General features: G+C 41.2%; 2 protein-coding genes across 4 annotated transcripts in view; one reads left to right on the top strand and one right to left on the bottom strand.

Annotated features, from left to right (window-relative positions):
- Positions 1-5,413: 5,413 nt before the first annotated feature.
- Positions 5,414-7,627, bottom strand: fgf20b (fibroblast growth factor 20b). The gene is made up of 3 exons (XM_022210652.2): positions 6,636-7,627; positions 6,311-6,414; positions 5,414-6,210 (listed from the first exon to the last, which is right to left on the bottom strand). Exons 1-3 carry the CDS (start codon positions 6,940-6,942, stop codon positions 5,965-5,967), a joined length of 657 nt encoding a protein of 218 aa, XP_022066344.1. The 5' UTR covers positions 6,943-7,627; the 3' UTR covers positions 5,414-5,964.
- A 29-nt stretch (positions 7,628-7,656) lies between these two features.
- The window catches only part of micu3b (mitochondrial calcium uptake family, member 3b), a 40,639-nt gene continuing 25,977 nt past the window's right edge, over positions 7,657-22,318 (top strand). For 2 of the 3 annotated variants that reach the window (XM_051954276.1, XM_051954274.1), the window contains exons 1-8: positions 7,657-7,884; positions 11,056-11,203; positions 13,420-13,451; positions 13,607-13,685; positions 19,769-19,816; positions 19,917-19,999; positions 20,081-20,152; positions 22,038-22,079. In XM_051954276.1, coding sequence (XP_051810236.1) covers positions 7,657-7,884; positions 11,056-11,203; positions 13,420-13,451; positions 13,607-13,685; positions 19,769-19,816; positions 19,917-19,999; positions 20,081-20,152; positions 22,038-22,079 — 732 coding nt within the window. The other variant, XM_051954277.1, reaches the window with a different exon arrangement.

The following is a 22,318-nucleotide window of genomic DNA, read 5'->3' as shown; positions in this document are numbered from 1 at the left end:
CCACCATGCATCGATATATAGATCATGTGTAGCTGACAGAGGAACTTTTGTGTGACAGCAAATACCAATCTGCAAACAGCCAACTTACATATTTTTTTAACTAAAATTAAAGCATTAATAAGTGGCTTTTGGTGTAGTAAACTGCTCTCGCTGTGATGGCATAATTCAGCTTGATACGTTCAATTCAGGGTATCTTCAGAGTGTAGATAGTTTTAAGCTGCAAATTTTCCTCACTACACGTTGATAATAATTTCCCAACACTCTGCAATACAAAAAGTAGCAAAATTAGTCTGTCATCGCTCCAAACAAAAAGAATTGTCAACTGGATAATTAGAGGTCATCACTCATACATTATGTTTGCAGGTTTTCTTCAGTTAAGATTCATGTTTGTACAGAATATTATGCCCTTTCTGCCTAATACATATAAAGCTGTATGTGGTTTATGCTGCATTTCTCAGCTCTTCTTTTCAAACATCCATCTTGTTTATGAGTTTGCTGCATCATTAGCGACTGCTGGTAATTCCAAACTGCTCGCCAGTGTTTTCACTGCTGATTGAATTGCTTCCAAAGCCTACAAGAATGTTAAAAGTGGAAGCTATGGAAATGAACCAATTGACCTTTTTTCTGACCCTAAAGATCTCCACGCCCTGTGGGAGCACAGACTGTCAGGCAGCGGCAGAGTGGGGAAATCAAAGGGATGTGAGCTGTTATTTAGTGCAGCGGCGGCCTCAGACCCGCTGCCACTCCCCCTGCATGGATTCCACGCACATTATTGTCACACAGCCATCACTTTAAAAGGGCTATTTCACGTTACTGAGTGTGGCAACGTGTTTACAAACCACAGCAGCAGATTCTACAGCCCACCCTGGAATGTTGACTGTAAAAATCTACCAGTTGAGATTTTTGCTTTTCTGAGTGTGTTCTGTGTGGGACAGTCCAGCCGAGCGGTCCAACACGACGATTATGTCCTGTAGGGATAACCTGTCATGGTGCTGAGAGCCTAATTGATGCCTCATGCTTTTCAGGGGGGCAATTATAGCGTCCAAATGTCAAGACCTAATTTGTGACTCTGTAATGTGGACACATGGGCCAGAGGAAGGGGGTGACACGGCTGCTCCGGAGGGACTCACACAACGGGTTGGTCAGCAGATGTGGGGGGATGAAAGTTTTTTAAAACCTACACTGACTAACTTATCAGACACCCAGGTCCATAACGCCTCACTTCTTTATTTGCTATCAACTCCAACAGTGTTTTACGAAGAAAAAAAAAGTAGTTAAATGTACAGAATAAGACAAAAGTACTGATGTAAAATATAAGAGCGAATGTAGATTACTACATTTTGTAATATTACTGATGAATTAAAGCTGCAGTAACTAACATTTTACATTAATTACATTAGGCAAAATGACTCTATGTAATGCGAAATCAGAATTCTGCAGAACATTTTAGCTTCTGTCAGCGGTTTGTTTTGCTCCTTTTGGTTCACTCTCATTGTCTTTTAGAGACGGAGCTTTAAAAGTCTCAAACACACTCCTGGAGACTGTCTGACCTGCAGAAGTGTATCTATTAGCAACATTTCGGTGCTACACCTTCACAAGTGGTGATTCTCTGATGAAGATCCACCACAGAAATGCTGCTAATAATTTTTTATTTTTTTTTTTTACCAGATAGACAATGTGTCGGTGTGTGTTTGAATTTTTTGGATATTTTCTTACAACTCTCTTAGGCTTGAAAATGAAATAGATGTGCAAAGAATGTTTTTTTCTCAGCTGACAGATCTCTAAAGGATCAACTGTGTTCTACCTGCTCTGCACCAAACAACAGACTGACACATTACTGACAAGCTGGTGAACACACTAGATCATTTAATTTTACTTTTACTCTGTCTGTTGAAACATTTTAATGTTGCACTGAATGTACTTGGAGCTTTAAAGACCCCCTGAATCTTTTTCTTTTTTCTTTTTCTTTTTTCTTTTTTTAGCTTTGTTGACTTGTCCATATGATGTTTCTCTTCGGCTGGAAAACACATCATGAGTGAAATGAGAAGTCAAGGCCATGTCTGAGGATTTCCACCTTGAAACGGCAGCATACCAGGGAGCTACATAACAGAGCTAAAGAAACAGTCCTGTGGGATGGGGTTTTATGTATCATTGTGCTTTTTTAGACTGGGGTTCTGGTTCTAACATGTATGGCTAAATTACTCCAATAACACAACTTGCCATTGTATGTTGTAGACAGTGTTTGAGTTGTAGATGAGCTGGTGTGCTCGAGCTGCAGCGAGTGGGAAGGGTTGGCTTGAGAAAGTGGGGCAAGGACTTCACACTGTACGTTTTAAGGTAGGAAGGGATTATTTTCATCGTAAAGACTCCTAAATATGTGACTTTAATACATGGAGATGAGTTTTTAGGGTTAAATCAGCGACTGGAGAGGGACTTTAATCCTCAGCAAATCAGTATTTTTGAGAAGATGAAAAGTCTAGCTAGAGCTGCTAAATGAATTTACTGAGGCAAAACCCCAATATTTGCCTTTAAAATGAGATAAAAGCTACACCATATTGGGACATACTCCCAGAACAGTGGATGTCTGGTTTGTCCATTTGCTGTTAGTCACTGTCTCTATACAGAATAAAAGATAAAAATTTAATCTTTATTTTAAAAATTTAGTATAAAGCACCAATTGCAAAATCAAAAATAGTGAGTGTACAATGCATGCAAATCTACGTAGTAACTTTCATAAATTTTACTTTGTGCTATTCTCTTCCTTTAACATTCAGTGTAGAAACCATGCTCTGTGCTTGTTGAACCTCCTGTGTGTTCAGTTCAACCAAACACTGTCGACTACAAACTGCTGCTTCCTTCACTCTGGGCTCCTTGTTAACTGAGAACCTAAAATGTGCAAAAATGACAGCGCTAGTTCTCCTCTTTTTGTTCCAAACAACACCTAAAAATGGTTGTTTTTCTACCAATATCTCCATGGAGATGCAAACAGAGGAGCATATTTTCCACTGGAGCTGACAGCTCGCGATGTGAGGTGTCAGGAAATCGGGTATGTCGGTCTAATTGCTGCTTGTGAACTGCAGACCGCAAAATTCTCTCAGCTATGACACTAAAAAAATGATTGAACTCAAACAAAGAACAATGTACGACGTGTGAAAGATTTTTTTTTTTTTGTCTGGATGTTTGGGAACAGAGGTTGTAGATATTTTCCGGAATGCTTCTCTCTCTGGACTCGGATAAAAGCCCAAAAGTATCAAGTGGATAACGCTATACTTACACTTCTGCTGTAATCCCCATAAACACACATGCAGCTAATAATTTGTGCGCACGGCAATTTACTAAGGAATAAACAAACAACAAAGAGCCTGAAATCAATAGTTGCAGGATTGAAATGACACAAAGCTGCAGACACCATCCCTGCGCAAACACACTCTTAGAAGTGGCCACAGCTTTAAAGCAACAGGTGAGCTCCTCGGCACCTCCCCTGTCTTCCCCAAATGCAGCCGTCTAAATATAGAAATTATGCTCTCTGATAATTGGGGGCAGACAACAAAGCCGCCTATATTTCCACCCTCCTCCTCCTCCTGCTGCTCCTGCTGCTGCTAAGTCATATCCCCAGCTGACAAACAGCAGGGCTGAGATCAGAGTGTGAGAGGCTGAGTGCTGGGGGAACACCTGCACTGTCTGACTGGACTGTGAAGATAGACAAGGAAGATCACTGACTTCCACACCTGCCCGTGGACCCATGCCACATCCACACACACACACACACACACACACACACACACACACACACACACACACACACACACACACACACACACACACACACACCAGTGCAGCACACTTGATTTGGTTTCCTCGAGAGCCCTTTAAGGCCGCCGCTGAGGAGGCGATGAAAGTCAGGGAGCATCCATTAAGCGTGTGAGTCGGCCCTCCGGAGTGGGTGCGGATGAGGGGTTTAAGTGTTTTCAGTGACCACCTGGAGGAGGAGGAGTAGGTGGAACAAAAGCATCTGTCTCAGGGGCCAAGTAGACTCCGAAAACATCGGTTAAACAAGTGCCAGAGAGCACTTCTGGGCATCAGGTATCACAAGTCAGGATTTCCAGCATGTTTAGAGAGAGACGACCTTTAAAATGTCAAAAAAAAAAAAAGAAGAAGAAGCAGTGGGGGCGGAGGGGGTTAGATGCAGCACAAAGTCTGCTTTTAATGGCTGCAAAGGTAATGGCACTGAAACTTTAGAGGCATTGCAACAACAACCAAAAGAAGAAACCTGCAGGTCAAAGTCATGGACGAAAAAAGACAAGCTGTGACACTTTCTCTGCAAAAAAACAAGCACCAGAAGTCTTTTTCATGTTGTAATAAGCCTGCGTGTGTTTACTCGATGGACAGAATGGGGATGTCCACGTGCTGCAGGTTATAATACACTCTGAGATGCTGTCATTAATCGACGGCAGCGGAGTGTTGATGTTCAAGGTGTGCAAGTGGGAAAGTCCCACAGTGTCATGCTGTAAGACTGGAGAGAGAGAGAGAGTTGGCAGCGGGGTTGAATATCCACATCCAGACACCCCCACTGGCTCACCATCACACACACAAAAACACACATCACAGGCCGAGCTTTCATGCTTCAACACAGATCTGCTCCCAACCGTGGAGGCGACTGTGCACAGATATGAGATAGTGGCTCCTGGAAAAGACATCACAAATTCAGCTCCTGCTTGCAGTGAAGCAGAGTTTGAGAATTAAAGATGTTTTTGCCACCTTCTCTTCCATTGTTTAATCAACAGGCCTGCACTCCTCAAACCGTCAGCAGTGGGTTACTTAATCCTTATCGCTGTGACCTCCGCTTTTATACAGCTGCTAGAGTTGCAGCGCCTGAACTAAAGGTCAGACTTTATTTGGCCCCCATCGTGTTGTTGAGCCGCCTCCATGTTCAGGAGGGAGGCTTTGAAGTTTTATGCGTGCATCAGGCACAACGGCGTCCATAAAGAAAGACAACATTGATATCGTAAGCAGGTTTATATGTTTAAACTCTGCAGGAACGTACAGTTCTTTTCAAAGTCGGTGAGCTTTTTTTTTTTTTTTTAAAAAAAGATCATTGATTGTTGAGCAATAAACAGAATACCATCATGTCTGGTACTATAAACTGATAAAAAAAATAAGCAATTTGGTGACATTTCGAGCAATTTATTGTTTATATTGTCAGTTTCTTGACTGTAGTTCCTCTTTAGAACACGTGTAACAGCTGTGTTTTCATGATTAGCATGTCAGAAAGACAAATGATTGATTCCCAGTTGCCACATTGTGATAAAAATGCATATCAGATGTGAGGGTTTTGCCAAAATATTTCATATTTCTGGTTATATTATGAGCCCCCACCCCACCCCCCACCCCCAGAATAAAGGACAGAACAGTACAGCGTCTCAGTCTTTATATAATCGATACAGTTTCTAGTGGTTCTAACTGTAAAAATATATTCTCAAATAAATAAATATATAACATAAATATATGTATCTAAAATGAATAAATAATTTGTTGTTGTTTTTTTTTACACGCTGCTCTTTTTTTAACAGGTTTAGACACAGGTAAGAATATAAAAAAATGAATTCCTTCAAAGTCCTTCTAAACAAACCACGGCTCCCTGACATCCAGACAAATCTTGTGACATTACAGATTCCCTCAGACGTCCCGCAGAGGAGATGCTCCACGTTTGTCTCCTATTCCACGCAGCTCTGGAACAAACAACCTCCTCATGCAGACATTCTAGCCCGTCGTCCTGGCTGCTGAGAGACGGCCCCGTGCATTCCTACAGGAGGCCCCCCGGTGCCTTTATCCTGCTGGTCGGGCTGCTTCTGCTGCTGCCGTCCACCAGCCTGCATCCCCGCCTGCCTCCTGCTCTGCTCCCCCTGCCAGGGCTTTTAGTAAGCAGCTATTCCTGATCTGATCTGGACCAGGCCCTTCCAGGTCTCAGCTGTGTCCCAGGACGTCCCTGTACAGCTCCGGCACCCGGTCGGGGTCCACGGGCCTGGGCAGAAAGTGTGTGAACTTTTGGTGTCGCCTGGATTTAGTCCCGTCCCTGGGTGTCCCGTCTTTATTCAATGCCACAAAGTAACGTGTCCCTTTGTCCCCGTGTTTGTAGAGGTTGGATGAGTATGTGTTGTACCAGTTCTCCTCAAACTGCTCCCTGAAGACACACTCAGCTGTGAGCTTTTCCTGGAAACAAACAGCAGAATGGCAATTTTGATTTAACGCACGTTTATCTTTAATCTTTGTGGTTAAAAAAAAGAAACAAATGAGCAGATGTGGTACTTACAGAGCCATACAGCTCTCCTTTGTCATTCATGCCCAGATAGAGTCCGCTGTCCACCCCTCTGATGCTGATCAATCCAACAGCAAGGCTTATGAATTCCAAAATACCTGCACAAATCAACACAGTGGTATCAAAGAAGCTCAGAAACCAAGTCTGACAGCAGCCGATGGCAGAATTTTACTAAAGCATTTCTATTTTTATCATGTTTTTTCACTTTTCTTTCTTCCTCCTCTTGGTTTCATAGTAACTGCTGCAAACTTCCAAGTGATTTCAATTTTTTTTGCAACCAAATTACAACACAAACATTCAAAATAATGTCAATATTTACCAAATCGGCTGTGGTCCTTCCTCGTCCCCTGCACGGTGCCATCTGGAAGTATTTCCAGGTGAAATCCAGTCCTGCAGTACAGCTGTCTCCTCCTCAGAATCCCTTTGAGGTGCGTTAAATCCGCCGTGGTGCTCCTGGAGAGCCTGTCCCCAGGTATGAGGTGCTCCCCCAGCAGCGTGGGACTCTCCCCGAGCGGGGTCAGGAAGAAATGGGACCCTACGTGCGCCACACCGTCGATGCCGTGCAGGACGCCTCCAACTTCCCCCAGAGAAGGAGCAGCGGCGGCGGCGGCTCCAGCAGCAGCCATCGCGTCAAAGCGCAGCGGGTAAAGTTCAGTGCGGAGGTCCAGAGGGAGGGAGCGCTCTGTGCGTACTCTGCTACCTGGCTGCCAGCGTCACTTCACTGCATGTTTACGTCCCCCTCCTCCGTTACTTAGCACATGTCCCCGTGTTGCAAGGACACGCGTGGATTTGTCTCTCCCCTCTCTCTGACATGAAACACTCAGCAAACCTCAGCAGATCTCCTCCTCGGCTGGAAGGTTCATGTTTGTCCGGAGGAGGCTGAGCGGATGGAGCCGCAGCGCAGGAGAGGAGTTCAGGAAACGCTGCAGTGCAGGTAGAGCAGCTCCTGGAGTGGCAGAGGTGGTGAGGCAGGTGCAGAACCACAGGACGATGGTGGGCGGGGCTGTCACAGAGGAGACGTGCCCTGGCAGGGATTTCTTTCTTTCTTTCTTTCTTTCTTTCTTTCTTTTAGTTCCTACTTCTCCCAGAACAGAAGATAAGAAAAACGCAGCAGGGAGAACTGATGTTGTGCGTAAAGTTGCATCACTTCAAACCCAAATATAAAACACAGTCAAAGCATGAGAAGTAACACAGAATGTGTCTCGGTGTTCACTTCCACAGTTCCTTCACTCTGAGAACCTGACACCCTTTAATCCCGTGAAGCACCCACGGCTTTTCTCGCGAGCTCGGAGCGGCTCCGTTGTGTCCTGCTGCGTTACGACACCTCAGTGTAAACAGCCATGGCCGCGCTGCGCAGGCTCTTCCCTTCCCTCAGCAGCGGCTCCAGATCAGGGACGTTCAGCAAGCAGACGACATCCAGACTGGTCGCAGCCGGAGCCTGTGTGACCGCTGCGGCCGGAGCAGCTGCAGCCGCCGCCTTCTACTACCGCGGCCGTCCCGGGATCAGGAGCCATGTCGAGGCTCGACTCGTGCATCTGGCGCTGCCGGCGGTTTCTGCCACCGAGAAGGTACCGAGGAGGCGTTTAGAGTCAGCACTGAGCTCAGTAAAACCAGCAGCAGCCTGGAAGATGCTGCAGGTTTCCTACATGAACCAGAGCTTTTGCAGCAGATTCCTCCATGCGTCGTTTAATTACAGCTCTAATTAGTGTGAGTGATCAGTCGGAGCTATCCGCGACCTTTGGGTGCTGAAAAGGCAAAATAATGATCACGTGACCTACCAGCAGCCATAGTTGAAGGTTTAGTTTTGCTGCATGTGTGCTGATTCTGCAAGTAAAGAGGCGCATTATAGGAGCAATGTATTTTACAGCATGCATTATTATTCTGTTTGCATTATTTAGTGGGTGGATAAACAAAAACAACATGAGCATCTGAATGCATATCAGGGATGGATGAATGGATGGATGGATGGATGTGGGTTCTTCAGGGTCGATATCAGTGCCGATTACTGGTAACCAAGATAGGCCAGTAACCGATTTGGAACCATGCACATTACATATTATATTTTAACAGCATGAGATAGCAGCAAACATGTCATTCATAACTAGGCTTCTTCATTAAAAAGGATCATTGTAACTGAATATGTACAGCAGAAATATTAGTGATGAAGTCTAATATTCACACACTGTTTACTGTCAAACTGACTGATTGACGTTTGTCTGTCAGCAGTTCTTTTCTGTTTCCTTAATCTTTCTCTGTTCTGTCGCTTTTATTGCCCAGGCTCAAACTTTAAAGGATTGTTAGTTATTGTTTTAGAGACTCAGTTTCAGGTTAATCTGTGGCCTCCTGACTCATTCGCTAGCAGTTAAAGTAATTATTTTCCTGATTTGTGTTGATGGTTTGTGTTTCCTGTCCAGTTTTTATGGCCTATAGCTCTGACATCAATGAGACCATGAAGTGACTAAAGATAAAGAGGCGACAACATCAGATCTAAAGTAGCACATTTCATTTATTGATGTTTGGTCAATAAAAATAGCAACATCGATAATTGGAAAAATGTCATATATCGGCCATGATAATCGGCCACGCTGATAATCAGTCTGTCTCTACAACATATCCAATACAGTGCTGCACATGAAAGTTTTCATGATATTGGAGAGCCTCTGATTGAACTTATGATAAACTTTAAAATAATATCATTAATAAGAAATGACAGGCAATAAATAAGAGAGGGCTGTGGCATGTGGCAGAGGGTAGTTGTGACTTTTGGAGGTCTCATTTTTTTAAATTAAAATGTGTTTCCTTTTCTGTGTCTACTTAAAATGTTTGCAGTAGTGCACACAAGTTTGCTATAGATATTACCAGTAGTGACCTTAACCCTTAGATACATTAGTGGGTCAAAATGACCTGGTGAGGTCGTTTTCTTGCAATATCATGAAAAGTTTTTATCATTTCATATCCCAGCTAGTCCTCAAAAACCATCTCTTCAGTATCATTCCATTTAAAATTTTAAGCTACCCTTTATACTTTTAAAGAAATTGCAATATTTTCATTACTACCCCAAGTTCTGTGTCGCTGATAATGTCATACAAGAGGTGATGAGGTTGGAGGAAAAGAGTGGAAAAATGTAACAAAATGGACATTGACATTCTTCTATTTCTGTTCTGTGTAATGTTCTTCTTTTCCAATCATCAAAATGTTCAAAATCCGTTATAAAATGAAAAATCAACATATTTCAAACATGAAATCAGTCTTGTGTGGACAAAAATAGAATACAAACGATAATACAAATTATTATTCTCAATGTAAAAAATGGCATAAAACACACTGATTCTTATACGGGTTATTTTTGACCCACTTATTGAAGAGTGTGGGGTCCAATCACTGGAGCATCTAAGGGTTAATAAACTTAATGTTAGCATTAGTTAGTAAGAATCTGATTCCAGTGTTTTCTTTGCTCTCAAACACAAAGTAAAAGACACATGCGTTTAAAAAAGTGTAGCAAGTTATAGAAGGAAACTGAGTGCTAAACTACGTATGTGCAACTATAGATAGGTATAGAGAGGATGCTTAAAATGAACCAAAACTTAATATAAAATCAACTTACTAACGATAAATACAGTCATTGACACCTCATATACTGGAGGAATGTGGATGGTAGTGCTGTAGAACAGAGAGCATTAAACACCAGTCTGTTGAATAAACAGTAAGGTTATGTAGAATAACAACTGCAGCCAGTAACTGCTTCATTGATTAGTTATCAACTGTTGGATTATTCACCAACTTTCAGTAATTTTGTGAAAGCAATTTCTTAAATGTTAATATTTTCTATTTTTTTCCCCTTATCCATGGCAATAAACTGACAGTCTATCAGTTGTAGACAGAACAAGATCTTTGTCATCATGTAGTTTTTTTTTGACATTTTTCACTATTTTTTGCTGTTTGATTGACCAAATAACGTATCAAGGAATGCAAAACTGGACAACTGCAGGAATCACCGCCTTGAAGTTGCAGAAACAAGCAAATGTTGTCTTTTTGTTGGTTAACTGATTGTCAGAAGTGTTGCTGTTACCCCACATAATGACTAACTAATCACTTAAGCATTAATCGTGACAGGTTTTTGCAGCTCTGTTTGCACTGTAACAGGTGGTCATGTTATTTTGTCATGCTTCTTTTTTACACTGCAGCACTTCTAAGTCTCTTTAGCCCAGAAACATGTTGACCAGACTTCCACAGCTCACAAGGGGCGTAAACAAACCAGTGCTGGATTTAATTCCCTGCAGAGGGCAGATTTTAGGTTTGATATGTGTGTGCAGGAGGAGCTGGTGTCCACAGTGAGGAGGAATCCAGGGACACAGGAAACTGGACACTGGGCCTGATATTTGATGAGAGGCGGGGGTGGTAGGAGGGGGTTTAATGGTTAAGCAGAGGGGGGCACACATTCCCTTGGTGTTTGCTCTGTGCCCAGTGGACCTGGCAACCCGCCACCTGACAGAGAGATCCGCTCTGTCTTCGCCAGTCCGGCCTTCTGATCTGGTTTGAACAGTTGTAGGGACATTATCTGCAGCACAGGGATGAAAAATAGGGCTGACATAACATGCAGCCCCATTACTGAATTAAAGCATTTAAAGGCCTCTTTGTTACTTCCATGTGAGTGAGGCTTTTCGTGACAAGACGAGCTTCAGAAAACGCATCTTTCAGACAGTATTATCACAGTTTTTCATGTGTGTTTGTACTTCCAGACGAGGAGCTTCGGGCTGGATGATGGAGACGTGTACATGTCGTCCTATGAGAACAGATTCAGGCTGTTCAGCTCGGTGGAGTGTGACGGTCAGCTCTACATGACGCCGCTAAACTTCATCGAGTCCGTCACTCTGAACGAACCAAAGAGTGAGTCAGGTTCTGTAGCTCTGCTTAGCTCATCGTCACGGCACCAGACGTCCTTCAGAGGAAAGGAGGAGTCACAGCTTGTACAGTTTGTTGATTTAAAATGGAATCCGTTAATTATTGCCACCTAAAATGTGGGAATTTGCTTTCTCTAAATGTTTTTGTGAGTTTGCGCTGTCATGAGATTTCACCACAGGCTTCAGGACTATTAAGGACATTTATTTAGTTTCTGCTGCTTTATGCATCGAAGAAATAATCAGCTAATCATGAAAAAAGAATCAATTGATTAACGATAAATAAAATAATCACAACTTGCAGATGCATTAATGAGAAATTTTTGTTTTTTTGAGTAAATGGTAAATATTTCACATGTTTTGTTTGTATCATTGCGACATGAAGCCACATATTGTTCAGAACATATCACTAGTTGACTTCTGCATTCTACATTTTTTTGTTAAAGTGCCCTCAAATTTGGGACTTTTTTTCTATATTTCTACTCACACATAAATAGAGACTACATGATCTACTTGTCTAATATTGAGGATTCTTAATTGATGACAAATAACAGTCATCTCACTTTTTTTTATTTATTAGCGTCTGAGATTTTGCACTTTAAATATAGCCTCAAATTTAAATGTACACAAAAAGTGCTGAAAGTGGATCGACTGGCAGTTTAGAAAAAAAATCTCACTAAGTTTTTGATATGTGAAGCTAACTTTTGCAGAAATCATTTTAAATATATACCATATATTACAGAAAAATAAAAAGTTTTGAGTAAATGACTTGGTCCAGCAGAAGGCCCCTGATGGTATTTATAGAATATGATAACATTTGTGATTTTGATTCCTCAAATTTATGAAAATTATGGAAGTTCAGGCATTTTTGAAAGATATTAGCTATCAGTAGACCATTTTCTTCTTTAAGACTGTAAAGCTACTACTCACTCGGGTGAAACTCAACTTTCTGGACCAAATCGCAAAGTTCTCGGAGCTGTAAGGATCTAAGATTTGATTCTCTCATGTGGAAAGGAAGATCCTAGACCTCTAACAGCTCAGCAAGATTGTCTCATCTGAGGGCGGCTTTGAGACGGTGTGTAAAGAGAAGATATGGTCCAAGGTGGCCAGTCGGATGGGATTCCCACCAGGAAGAGGCACCAGATCACTTCTGCGTTCTCACTATGAGAGGATTTTTGACCTCTACGAGCTCTTCCAGTCTGGAGCCACGTTAAAAGGCCTCCACTGGCTGTACGATGATGGAAATTAAGGAGAAGCTACACTTTCTCCTCAACCGTTGCTGCTCTACAACTGAATGAACCACTTTTGTTAACTTCCATTTGCATATTTACACGTCAGTGAAGTCATCAGATAAATCTTTACTTCTTCACCCTCCAAATGCTTTGAAACATGCACTGGTTTGGTTAAAAAAAAAAAGTCCTGCTGGTGTTTTCTGGACTATTTCTTGTTGCTGGGGGCCTGTGAAGTGTCATCGGACAATAAGTCACGGCTTGAAGTGCTTCAGTCATAACACCTGCATAAAGATAGACATCTTTACCAGCAACCTTACTTTTATGGCTCATTTATGTGGCAACAAACTCGCAGGGACCCACAGAGACCAAACAACTCAGCATGGATGCCATAAATGTAACGATAAGACAATCTTCTGATTCACTGCGATCGATTGGGATGGAAGGTGTGTGGCTGGTTGGATGAGGACTCTAATTTATCAAGCAGGACACATAAATGTAGCTGCACAATCAGTCTCTAATTTCTAATTTGTTGCAGAATCATGATGCTTTATGGCTATACTGCAGCTGTAAAAAGAGATGTGGATGTTTATGAAGGCTTCATATCAATAGTGGAGTCCAATTCTCAAGTGCTGTCATGTAAAATATTCATATGTGATAAGATTTGCAGGTTATGAAAGATTAATTAAAAGCCCCTAATGCAAAACTGCACTGAGGACAATATTGTAGTGATTATGATCCAGACACAGGCTTTAAAATGTGTCAGTTTAGGGTTATTGTCGCTGTTATCGATGTGACTTCCCAGCCAGGTGTTTTTACGACACGTCTGCCTTATCTGTGGCTTTATTATCCGTTGGAATGCATTTGTGGAGATTCACAGCTTGTGTTTCTGTCCGCATAAACACCTGTTTTCACTTTTGTTTCCAGCACATTTTCATATAAACCACCCGCTAACTCTTATCCATCTTTTATTCAGGCAGAAGAGTGTGGAAGTCGCTCACAAAAAAGGTGAGGCCTCCTGTCATGGAAGCTCTTGATTCACAGGATTTCTTCCTTATCTGTAGTAAAACCTCTGTAATTACTGTAATGCCAGCAAACGCTGCACCACGTTTTGTTGCTGTGGATCTGAATGAGTGATTTGGGATTTTCCTCTATTCTCACAGGAATTAGACAAGATGCTGGCTGATACTCCGCCTGTTTGGAAAGGATCATCTAATTTGTTTAGAAATCTTCGTGAACGAGGTAAAGAACCCTCTCGGTGTATTCCAGCTCTGCACATAAATCCCTCTGAATAGAAGTAATTCCCCTCCTAGTGCTTTTGTTTTTTTAAGCCGTCATATCAAGGCGCTCAGAGTGCGCATGTCTTCCCTGTTTCTTAATCCAGAGCAGAAAGTGTGGCCTGTAAACGTTATCTTATCTCCCCATCAGTCTGGTAACATGTCGTAGATATTCTCAGGTGCCCTTTGCAGGAGGGAATAAATAGTTGGTGGATAATATACAGAACAATCATTGCTTGTTTCTCGAATAAAACTACAAAGTTCCTGGAAACCCCAAGAGAAGCTGTATAATTTGAAGGTAAGTATAGGGTTAGTGGGAATTTCTTTGAAAGAAAAGTGCATTTTTCTGAATTTATATGTGTTGAAATGTGCAGTCAGTAACAATACAACACTATGAAAATGCTACACTACTAGTAAAAGGTCCTGCATTCAAAAAGGATGGGTACTTAAAATGTAAAAAGTAGAAGTACTCATTGTGCAGAAAAAGGTTCTCTACGAGTGTTTATTAGGAAATTTAATCAATAGCAATGCATGTTCGATAAAGTTTTCATATTTTTGTAATGTTGTGGTCCTATGAGAACCACATATCCCTAAAACATCAAGTTTAAAGCGATGTGATGATGCATTTTACAGCTACTATGGCCGTGTTTTAAAATATTGTTTGTATTTTCAGTAGTATAGGAGAATGTTCTCAAACTATAAAGCCACGGTTATTTTTTCAGATCGACACATAAAATCATCAGATGAGGAGGTTTGTGTTTTTACTGGACAGGTAGAGTAAGTAAAATTGTCAGTAAATGTAATGAAGTAAAAGTACAATATAAGAATCTGAAGTGTTGTGCAGTAAAAGTATAAAAGTACATAAAAAGGAAAATACTGAAGTACTTTCAATTTGCACTCAATTAAATGCATTTTTTCTCCATTCAAACACTGCATGTCTGTAGACAAACATCCAAATTTTTTCAAGGTGACTGAAGAAATCAGTTTTGCACTAGAAATGATATGGAATCGAGTATTACATTAATCAAAAGCAAGAGCACCAGTTAAATTTTTTTTTTTTAAAGAAATATTCTTGAAGAAATTGAGGAAATTAATCAAAATCATTCTTGAATTATGGACCCTCAAATTCAAGTATTACATGAGAGGCTTGAGTGAAGTTGTAGCAACATTTTGCATTACACACCTCTGTGAAAGGCTTTGTGCTTGTGCATTTTTCTATATTTGTTTCCCAACTTTTGTTAATGTGCTATTTATTGCTTACAATAAAACTTAAAGAAAATGAATCAGAACCTGTTTGGATACAACTTTCTGCCTTTTTTTAAAGCAAAAATGTTAAATATTCAGATTTTTTTGTTAAAATGTCATGGTGTTCTGCAGGTAACTGGTTTGTAAAATAGTTAAGTGAGTATTTGTAGGTTTTGTACTAACAACATGACAATGCAGTGATTCCTCATTGGGCTCTGGTGTGTATTTTTCACTAATATGAATTACTAGATTTATTAATTACACACGTGGACAAAATTGTTGGTACCCCTCAGTTAAAGAAGGAAAAACCCACAATTCTCACTGAAATCACTTGAAACTCACAAAAGTAACAATAAATAAAAATTTATTGAAAATCAAATAATCAAAAACAGCCATTACTTTTGAATTGTTGATTAACATAATTATTTAAAAAAACAAACTAATGAAACAGGCCTGGACAAAAATGATGGTACCTCTATAAAAGATTGAAAACTATTTGACCAGAGTGACATGATTAACTCAGGTGTGTCATTTAATTGACATCACAGGTGTTTCCAAACTCATAATCAGTCAGTCTGCCTATTTAAAGGGAGACAAGTAGTCACCCTGCTGTTTGGTGAAAAGGTGTGTACCACACTGAACATGGACAACAGAAAGCGAAGGAGAGAATTGTCCCAGGACATCCGAAAAAAAATTATAGACAAACATATTAAAGGTAAAGGCTATAAGACCATCTCTAAACAGCTTGAAGTTCCTGTGACAACAGTGGCTCATATTATTCAGAAGTTCAAGACCCACGGGACAGTAGCCAACCTCCCTGGACGTGGCCGCAAGAGGAAAATTGATGACAAATTGAAGAGACGGATCGTTGGAATTGTATCCAAAGAGCCTAGAGCAACCTCCAAAGAAATTAAAGGTGAACTCCAAGGCCAAGGTACATCAGTGTCAGATCGCACCATTCGTCGTTGTTTGAGCCAAAGTGGACTTCATGGGAGACGACCAAGGAGGACACCACTGCTGAAAAAAACTCATAAAAAAGCCAGACTGGAATTTGCAAAAATGCATGTTGACAAGCCACAAAGCTTCTGGGAGAATGTCCTTTGGACAGATGAGACCAAACTGGAGCTTTTTGGTAAGGCACATCAACTCTATGTTCATAGACTCAAAAACCAAGCATACGAAGAAAAGAACACTGTCCCTACGGTGAAACATGGAGGAGGCTCAGTAATGTTTTGGGGCTGCTTTGCTGCATCTGGCTCAGGGTGTCTTGAAAGTGTGCAAGGTACGATGAAATCTGAAGACTATCGAGGCATTCTGGAGAGAAATGTGCTGCCGAGTGTCAGAAAGTTTGGTCTCAGTCGCAGGTCATGGGTCTTCCAACAGGACAACGATCCAAAACACACAGCCAAAAACACCCAAGAATGGCTGAGAGAAAAGCGTTGGACTATTCTAAAGTGGCCTTCTATGAGCCCAGATCTGAATCCCATTGAACATATGTGGAAGGAGCTGAAACATGCCATTTGGAGAAGACACCCATCAAACCTGAGACAACTGGAGCTGTTTGCTCATGAGGAGTGGGCCAAAATACCTGTTGACAGCTGCAGAACGCTCATTGACAAATACAGAAATCGTTTAATTGCAGTGATTGCCTCAAAAGGTTGTGCAACAAAATATTAAGTTATGGGTACCATCATTTTTGTCCAGCCCTATTTCATTAGTTTGTTTTTTTAAATAATTATGTTAATCAACAATTCAAAAGTAATGGCTGTTTTTGATTATTTAATTTTCAATAAATTTTTATTTATTGTTACTTTTGTGAGTTTCAAGTGATTTCAGTGAGAATTGTGGGTTTTTCCTTCTTTAACTGAGGGGTACCAACAATTTTGTCCACGTGTGTAGGTGGTGTCCTCTGTGATGCTCAGAAAATAGTATTAGGAGCTTCAATAAATGCAACTGACCTTATACACTGGGTGGACAAAAATAAAGTCACCACCTGGATTTAATTAAGCAATAGATAGGAGCCTTCCATTGGATAATTACTGCAGTGATGAACATGTTTCAGCTGCAACAACTTATTTAACCCTAGCTGATGCAGTGAGGAGCTTCTCATTTCTGAAACAACCATGTTAGAAGACATATCCTGTGGTCATGGAAAGGATGCTAATCTGTTTTACAAGGGTGAAATTAATGGCCTGCATCAAGCAAAGAAAACAACTAAGGAGATGAAACTACAAAAATCAGGTAAAGAACCATTCAACACATTACTAAAACCTGAAAGATAGTGGTGATGAACCATCATCTTTGAGGAACAAATGTGGTCGGAACGAACTCTTAGATGATTGTAGGAAATCAACAGTAGAACTCACGTCTATGTTTAATAGTGAAAGTAAGAGCATTTCCACACAAACAATGTGAAGGGAACTCAAAGGAATTGGACTAACCAGCTGTAGCTCTAAGAAAACCACTGATCAGTGAGGATAATCAGAAAAAAGGCTTCAGTTTACTAGGTAGCATAAAGATTGGACTCTAGAGCAATGGAAGAAGGTCATGTGGTCTGATGAGTCCAGATTTACCCTGTTCCAAAGTGATGGAGGTATCAGGGTAAGAAGAGAGGTGGATGAAGTGATGAACTCATCATGTCTAGTGCCTACCAGCCTGTGGGGGTTAGGGTTATGATCTGGGGTTGGTCAGCTTCAGCAACATTATGTTCTTAAAGAATGAGGTCAGCTGACTACCTGAATATAATGAATGACCAGGTCTTTCCATCAGTGGAGTTTTTCTTCCCTGATGGTCATGGACATGTTCCAATATGACGATGTGAGGATTCATGGAGTCAAACTGAGAATGAGTGGATCAGGTAGCATGAGATGGATTGTCCTCCACAAAGTCCAGACTTCAGCTCCATTGAGAATCTTTGGGATGTTCTGGAGAAGACTTTGTGCAGTGTCTGACTTTTGCATCGTCAATATAGGATCTTAGTGGGAAATTAATGCAAGTCTGGACAGAAGTAAATTCTATGACATTGCAGAAGCTTATGGAAACGATGCCATAGTGATTGTGTTTCGTTCTCAGAGCTAAAGGTGGTCCAATGAAATCTGTGTGTGTGACTTTTTTTTTTTGACGGGGAGTGTATAAAGCAGTACAATGCACATCCCAAACACTTCAGTGATCAATATGAAGTAGAATTATCCCCTTTATTACAACAAAATGTGAACATGCTGAAGCTTTATAGAAGCAGAATTAATGGTGGTGCTACTGTATTGGGTTGTATTCCATTAATAATAAATAATAAAGTAGCCAGTGTGTTCTGATGAGCACTCTGCAGTTGGTGGTGGATGTTTTTTTTCAAAGAGAATCTGATTTCACTCGATGCTGGTTGCGAAATTCCTGCAAACCTCAAACCTTCACAGTAACTTTGCATGACGTGGAGTTGTCATTATGAGTGAGGCTCTTTCTAATGTTCCCACCTGGACCTGTATACTTCCCACTGAGTAGGTCAGAGGAGCCAGTGGAGCATCAGATCTCACTGCTCTGCTCTCCCCTCTGTTGCTTTAGCTAAGTGCCAATGCTGGGATTTGGGGCTTTTAATCCTGCTGTTAAACGTTGCAGCTTTGTCAGGGGGGGAAAAAAGGCCTGGATTGATCTGTGAACAAAGCGCTGCTTTAAGAGAATGAGGGAGCTGTTTGAACCCAGCTATGTCAAGACATGTCCCACTGGCCACCCCCCTGATCACCGCGGACATTATGAAGCCTAAGAATGGCGTTGGATTACATCTCCGGGACTGCCACTCTGTATGAAGTGTTTCTGTGGAATTCTTTGTATTGTCTAACAACATCTACTTGAGCTCCGAGGCTGAACTGCAGGGACGGAGGAGGGGGAGGAGTGAAGGTGTGTGGTATTGGTGAGACATGGAAGGAATCTTAAAAGTATTTTTTCTCCCTCTCTTCAATCCATTTAAGCTTTAAAGGCTTTGAAGGTAGAGATCTGTTGTCATTATAGGGTCGTACCTGCCAAACTGAGAGTGCTGGGGGTGAGAGGATGGGAAATCTTTACATGAACTTTTCCTAATGGCACCACTAATTCATACATCATCTTATTATAAGATGATAAGCGTCGAGAGGGAAATGTAAGAGAGTAAAAATTGCATCTTTGTTAGCTAGCTCTGTGTTTTTTTTCCTTAAGTGGAAATATCTCCCTGCAGCAAACCCTGAGTTCTTTTCCCATAACACCCAGAGCAGTCACCCAGAACTATCTGTGCTCGATTCTCTATCTCCCCCGAGCAAACAAAAGCTTGGGAATGCTTTCAGAGGCAGAAGGGAAGAGAAGCCTCCTGAGTCGGTTGAGATGTCTCCTGACACTTACTCTTCCCTTCTCGGTGTCGCACAACAAAGGGAAGCTGAAGGACGCGACACAAAGCCCAAATCGGCCATCCTCAATCAGTGACAGATCACCTGAGAATGTATTACACCTTGTTACCCAAACACGATCAGAAGCCACAGGCCTTAAATTTGTTTGGGTTTGTGTCCAGATAGGTCAGCTCAGTTGTAAAGCTTGTGTTTGTGTGAATGGGAACACTGAGCATGAAGGAAAAAGGCACCTTTTAAGATGTTATCAGTGAGCGCGAGAAGATTACTTATGTCTGAAGGTGTGTCCTGCTTCTTATTCATCTCAGCAGCATGACTTTGAACATCTGTAAACACCCTGAGCTAACCAGTTGATGTTATTTGATGCCGTCTTGAGTGCAAAAAGGAACCTTTTGGTTTTTTGTTTCTGGGTTTAACTCATTTCTTCTCTCTGTTCCAGGTGTCATCAGTTACACTGAGTACCTCTTCCTGCTCTGCATTTTAACAAGTCAGTATACTTTTAAACTAACTTGTGCACAATTATCTTCTAAAATATTTAATGATTTAAAGATGTCTATTTAATGAAATTCACTTCTGATGGATTTCAGAGCCCCATGCTGGCTTTAGGATCGCTTTCAACATGTTTGATGCAGATGGGAATGAAATGGTGGACAAAAGGGAGTTTTTAGTGGTATGAACCTCATTTTTATTGTCAAGAATAATAAAAGTGCATTTTGTTTGCTACGTCTCTATAATGTATTTTCTTGTGCAGCTGGAAGAAATTTTCCGCAAGAAAAAGGACAGAAAAGAAGTTGCTGAAGATATGCAAAGACTGGATCAGCAAGTATGGCTTTTTTAATGTACCTTTTAGCATTAAAAGAGGAAAAAAAGAGGAAAAAGGAAAAAAGAGGAACTGCACATTGGCTTGGTTGTTAGCACTGTTGCCTCACAGCTAGAAGATCCCCAGTTTGCTTCCCTGCCTTCCTTGGGATCTTTCTGGGGTTGCATGTTCTGTCTGTGCAGCGTGGGTTCTCCGGCTTCCAAAAAATATTCTCAGGTTAATTGGTGATTCTAAATTGTCTGAAAGGTGTGAGTGTCTCTCTATATAGACCTGTGATAGACTGGTGACCTGTCCAGGATGTCCCCCTGCATTCACCGTAAGTTGACTGGGATAGACTCCAGCACCCCCATGACCCTTCATGAGGAATAAGTGGTGTGTAGATAGTGGATGGATGGGTTTAAAAAATGGATGTTCCACTGTGACACCTTTTAGTAGTTTGTGGACTACAAATTTGAAGCCTTAAGTTTAGAATTTGTCCAACATGATTTTAGTTTTTTGAAACTGGACGTACAAAGCAAGCAGTGGAGCTGATCAATAACCTGCCAGTGAGAAGGTAGCCCCGCCCTTAATCATACCTGCTGTATCGTCTGTTTTACTCTTAAAGGGACCACAATTCATAAAATTAACATCCTGCTGTGTTGAATAAAACTGAAACTAGTGATTGAGGCCATAAACTCATTTTGAAATTCTGTGCTAAATTAATAAATCAAGTGAGAAGTGGTATCATTTTCTCATCCCCTTCTATACAATCTGACTTCTATTTGCAACCAGAAGAGTCGCCCCCTGCTGGATGTCAGAAAGAATGCCGGTTTAAAGTACTTGTCCATCAGCTTCACTTTTCACAACCAAACCCAGTTCCTTCTTTTATGTACAGTTTATAGATTTTGAGGAAGAGTTTAGGGGTCTAAACATTGCAACACACAGACTATTTGACTTACATCCATCAACATTTCATGTTTACTGAATGTTAGCTGTTTGCTGGCATACACAACAACATGTCACAAAGTGGTAATTTGTTCACAAAAGATGTGTTTTTAGGTTGTTTTGCTGCCACTAAGAGGCATTTTAGTTGAGCTATTTTCTTATGGTGTACGACTTAACTGTTTTGATTCTGTTTCATTTCCAGCTGAAAAGCTCTGACAAACATAACATAAGTTTAAGTAGCTACTAGCTTAGGACCAAAGTTAGTAACTAGAAGATAAACATAACGGAGCATTAGCACCTTGATGGAGACCAAAACTAGAGCTAAAAGGAAAGTGAATGTTTGACTTGCATTCATTATCAGCTGGACAGAAGCATGAAACTCCTGCTTTATATACAAACAAAAGTTTCAAGACTTGTCAAAGTTGCCTTTAAAGCTTGATCCCTATCTATTGTTAGCTATTAAAAGTAAATGCAACTTTAAGGCTTTGGTCTGAATCTTAAATTTAAAGCATTATTAAACATTGTGGGTTTGTGCTCGCCACACTTGCAGTAATCCTGGAGAGAACAGCGGCTGCACAGAGGTGAATGTGGTCATACAGGGTAAAACATGCCTGAGGCTTTCATCTCTTTAGCGTTGTCCTATGCCGCATGCAGGTGGATGTAAACAGGCAGAGCTGAATGGAGCGATAAGAGCGACTCTTTGAGGTCTTATCGCACAAACACAACATAGAGGAGCTTATTCTGCCAGGACAAATGTTAGCATCTCTGGACAGTCTTGAATTAATCTTACGCCCCTATGACTATCAAAAAGATCATTAGAATGGGTACTCTAGATTGGGAATATAATGATGCTTTGCAGGAAGATGCTGCATGCATTAAGCTTGGATCACTGGTAAATCCCTGTCATATAAACTCTGTGTCTGTTTTTGTGGATTATAAGAGTCTTCTATCTTTTGCATTTCAGAGCCTGCAGCTTTACGGCCATCACACACCCCAGCCACACAGTGTATGTATTGTTCTCCTCCCTTCAAGTAAAAATGAACAGTTCTGCGTGTTGCATGCACTTTTGGAATGTGGTTTTCCTGAGTCGAGTTAGCACAGAAAACACACATGCATCTCGGGGGCTGACACCACCCGTATTTGCCTCTGTTAACACCAGATAACCTCACTCACATTCACTGAAATTGAAATGCATCACCCTGCACTCGAGCATTATCTCACATGTTGTCTGTGCCTGTGTGTGCG

This window comes from Acanthochromis polyacanthus, chromosome 10 (assembly GCF_021347895.1).
Source record: "Acanthochromis polyacanthus isolate Apoly-LR-REF ecotype Palm Island chromosome 10, KAUST_Apoly_ChrSc, whole genome shotgun sequence".
Taxonomy (NCBI): Eukaryota; Metazoa; Chordata; class Actinopteri; family Pomacentridae; genus Acanthochromis; species Acanthochromis polyacanthus.
Note: the sequence above shows the minus strand (reverse complement) of the source record. Positions and strands in the feature narration are given on the sequence as shown.

Excerpts from the sequence above, each read along its gene's own strand:
- fgf20b (XM_022210652.2), bottom strand. The coding sequence starts at position 6,942 with ATGGCTGCTGCTGGAGCCGCCGCCGCCGCTGCTCCTTCTCTGGGGGAA. Across the intron at positions 6,415-6,635 it reads GAAGGACCACAGCCGATTTG|GTATTTTGGAATTCATAAGC; the intron begins GTAAATATTGAC and ends TGATTTGTGCAG. Across the intron at positions 6,211-6,310 it reads AAGGAGAGCTGTATGGCTCT|GAAAAGCTCACAGCTGAGTG; the intron begins GTAAGTACCACA and ends GTTTGTTTCCAG.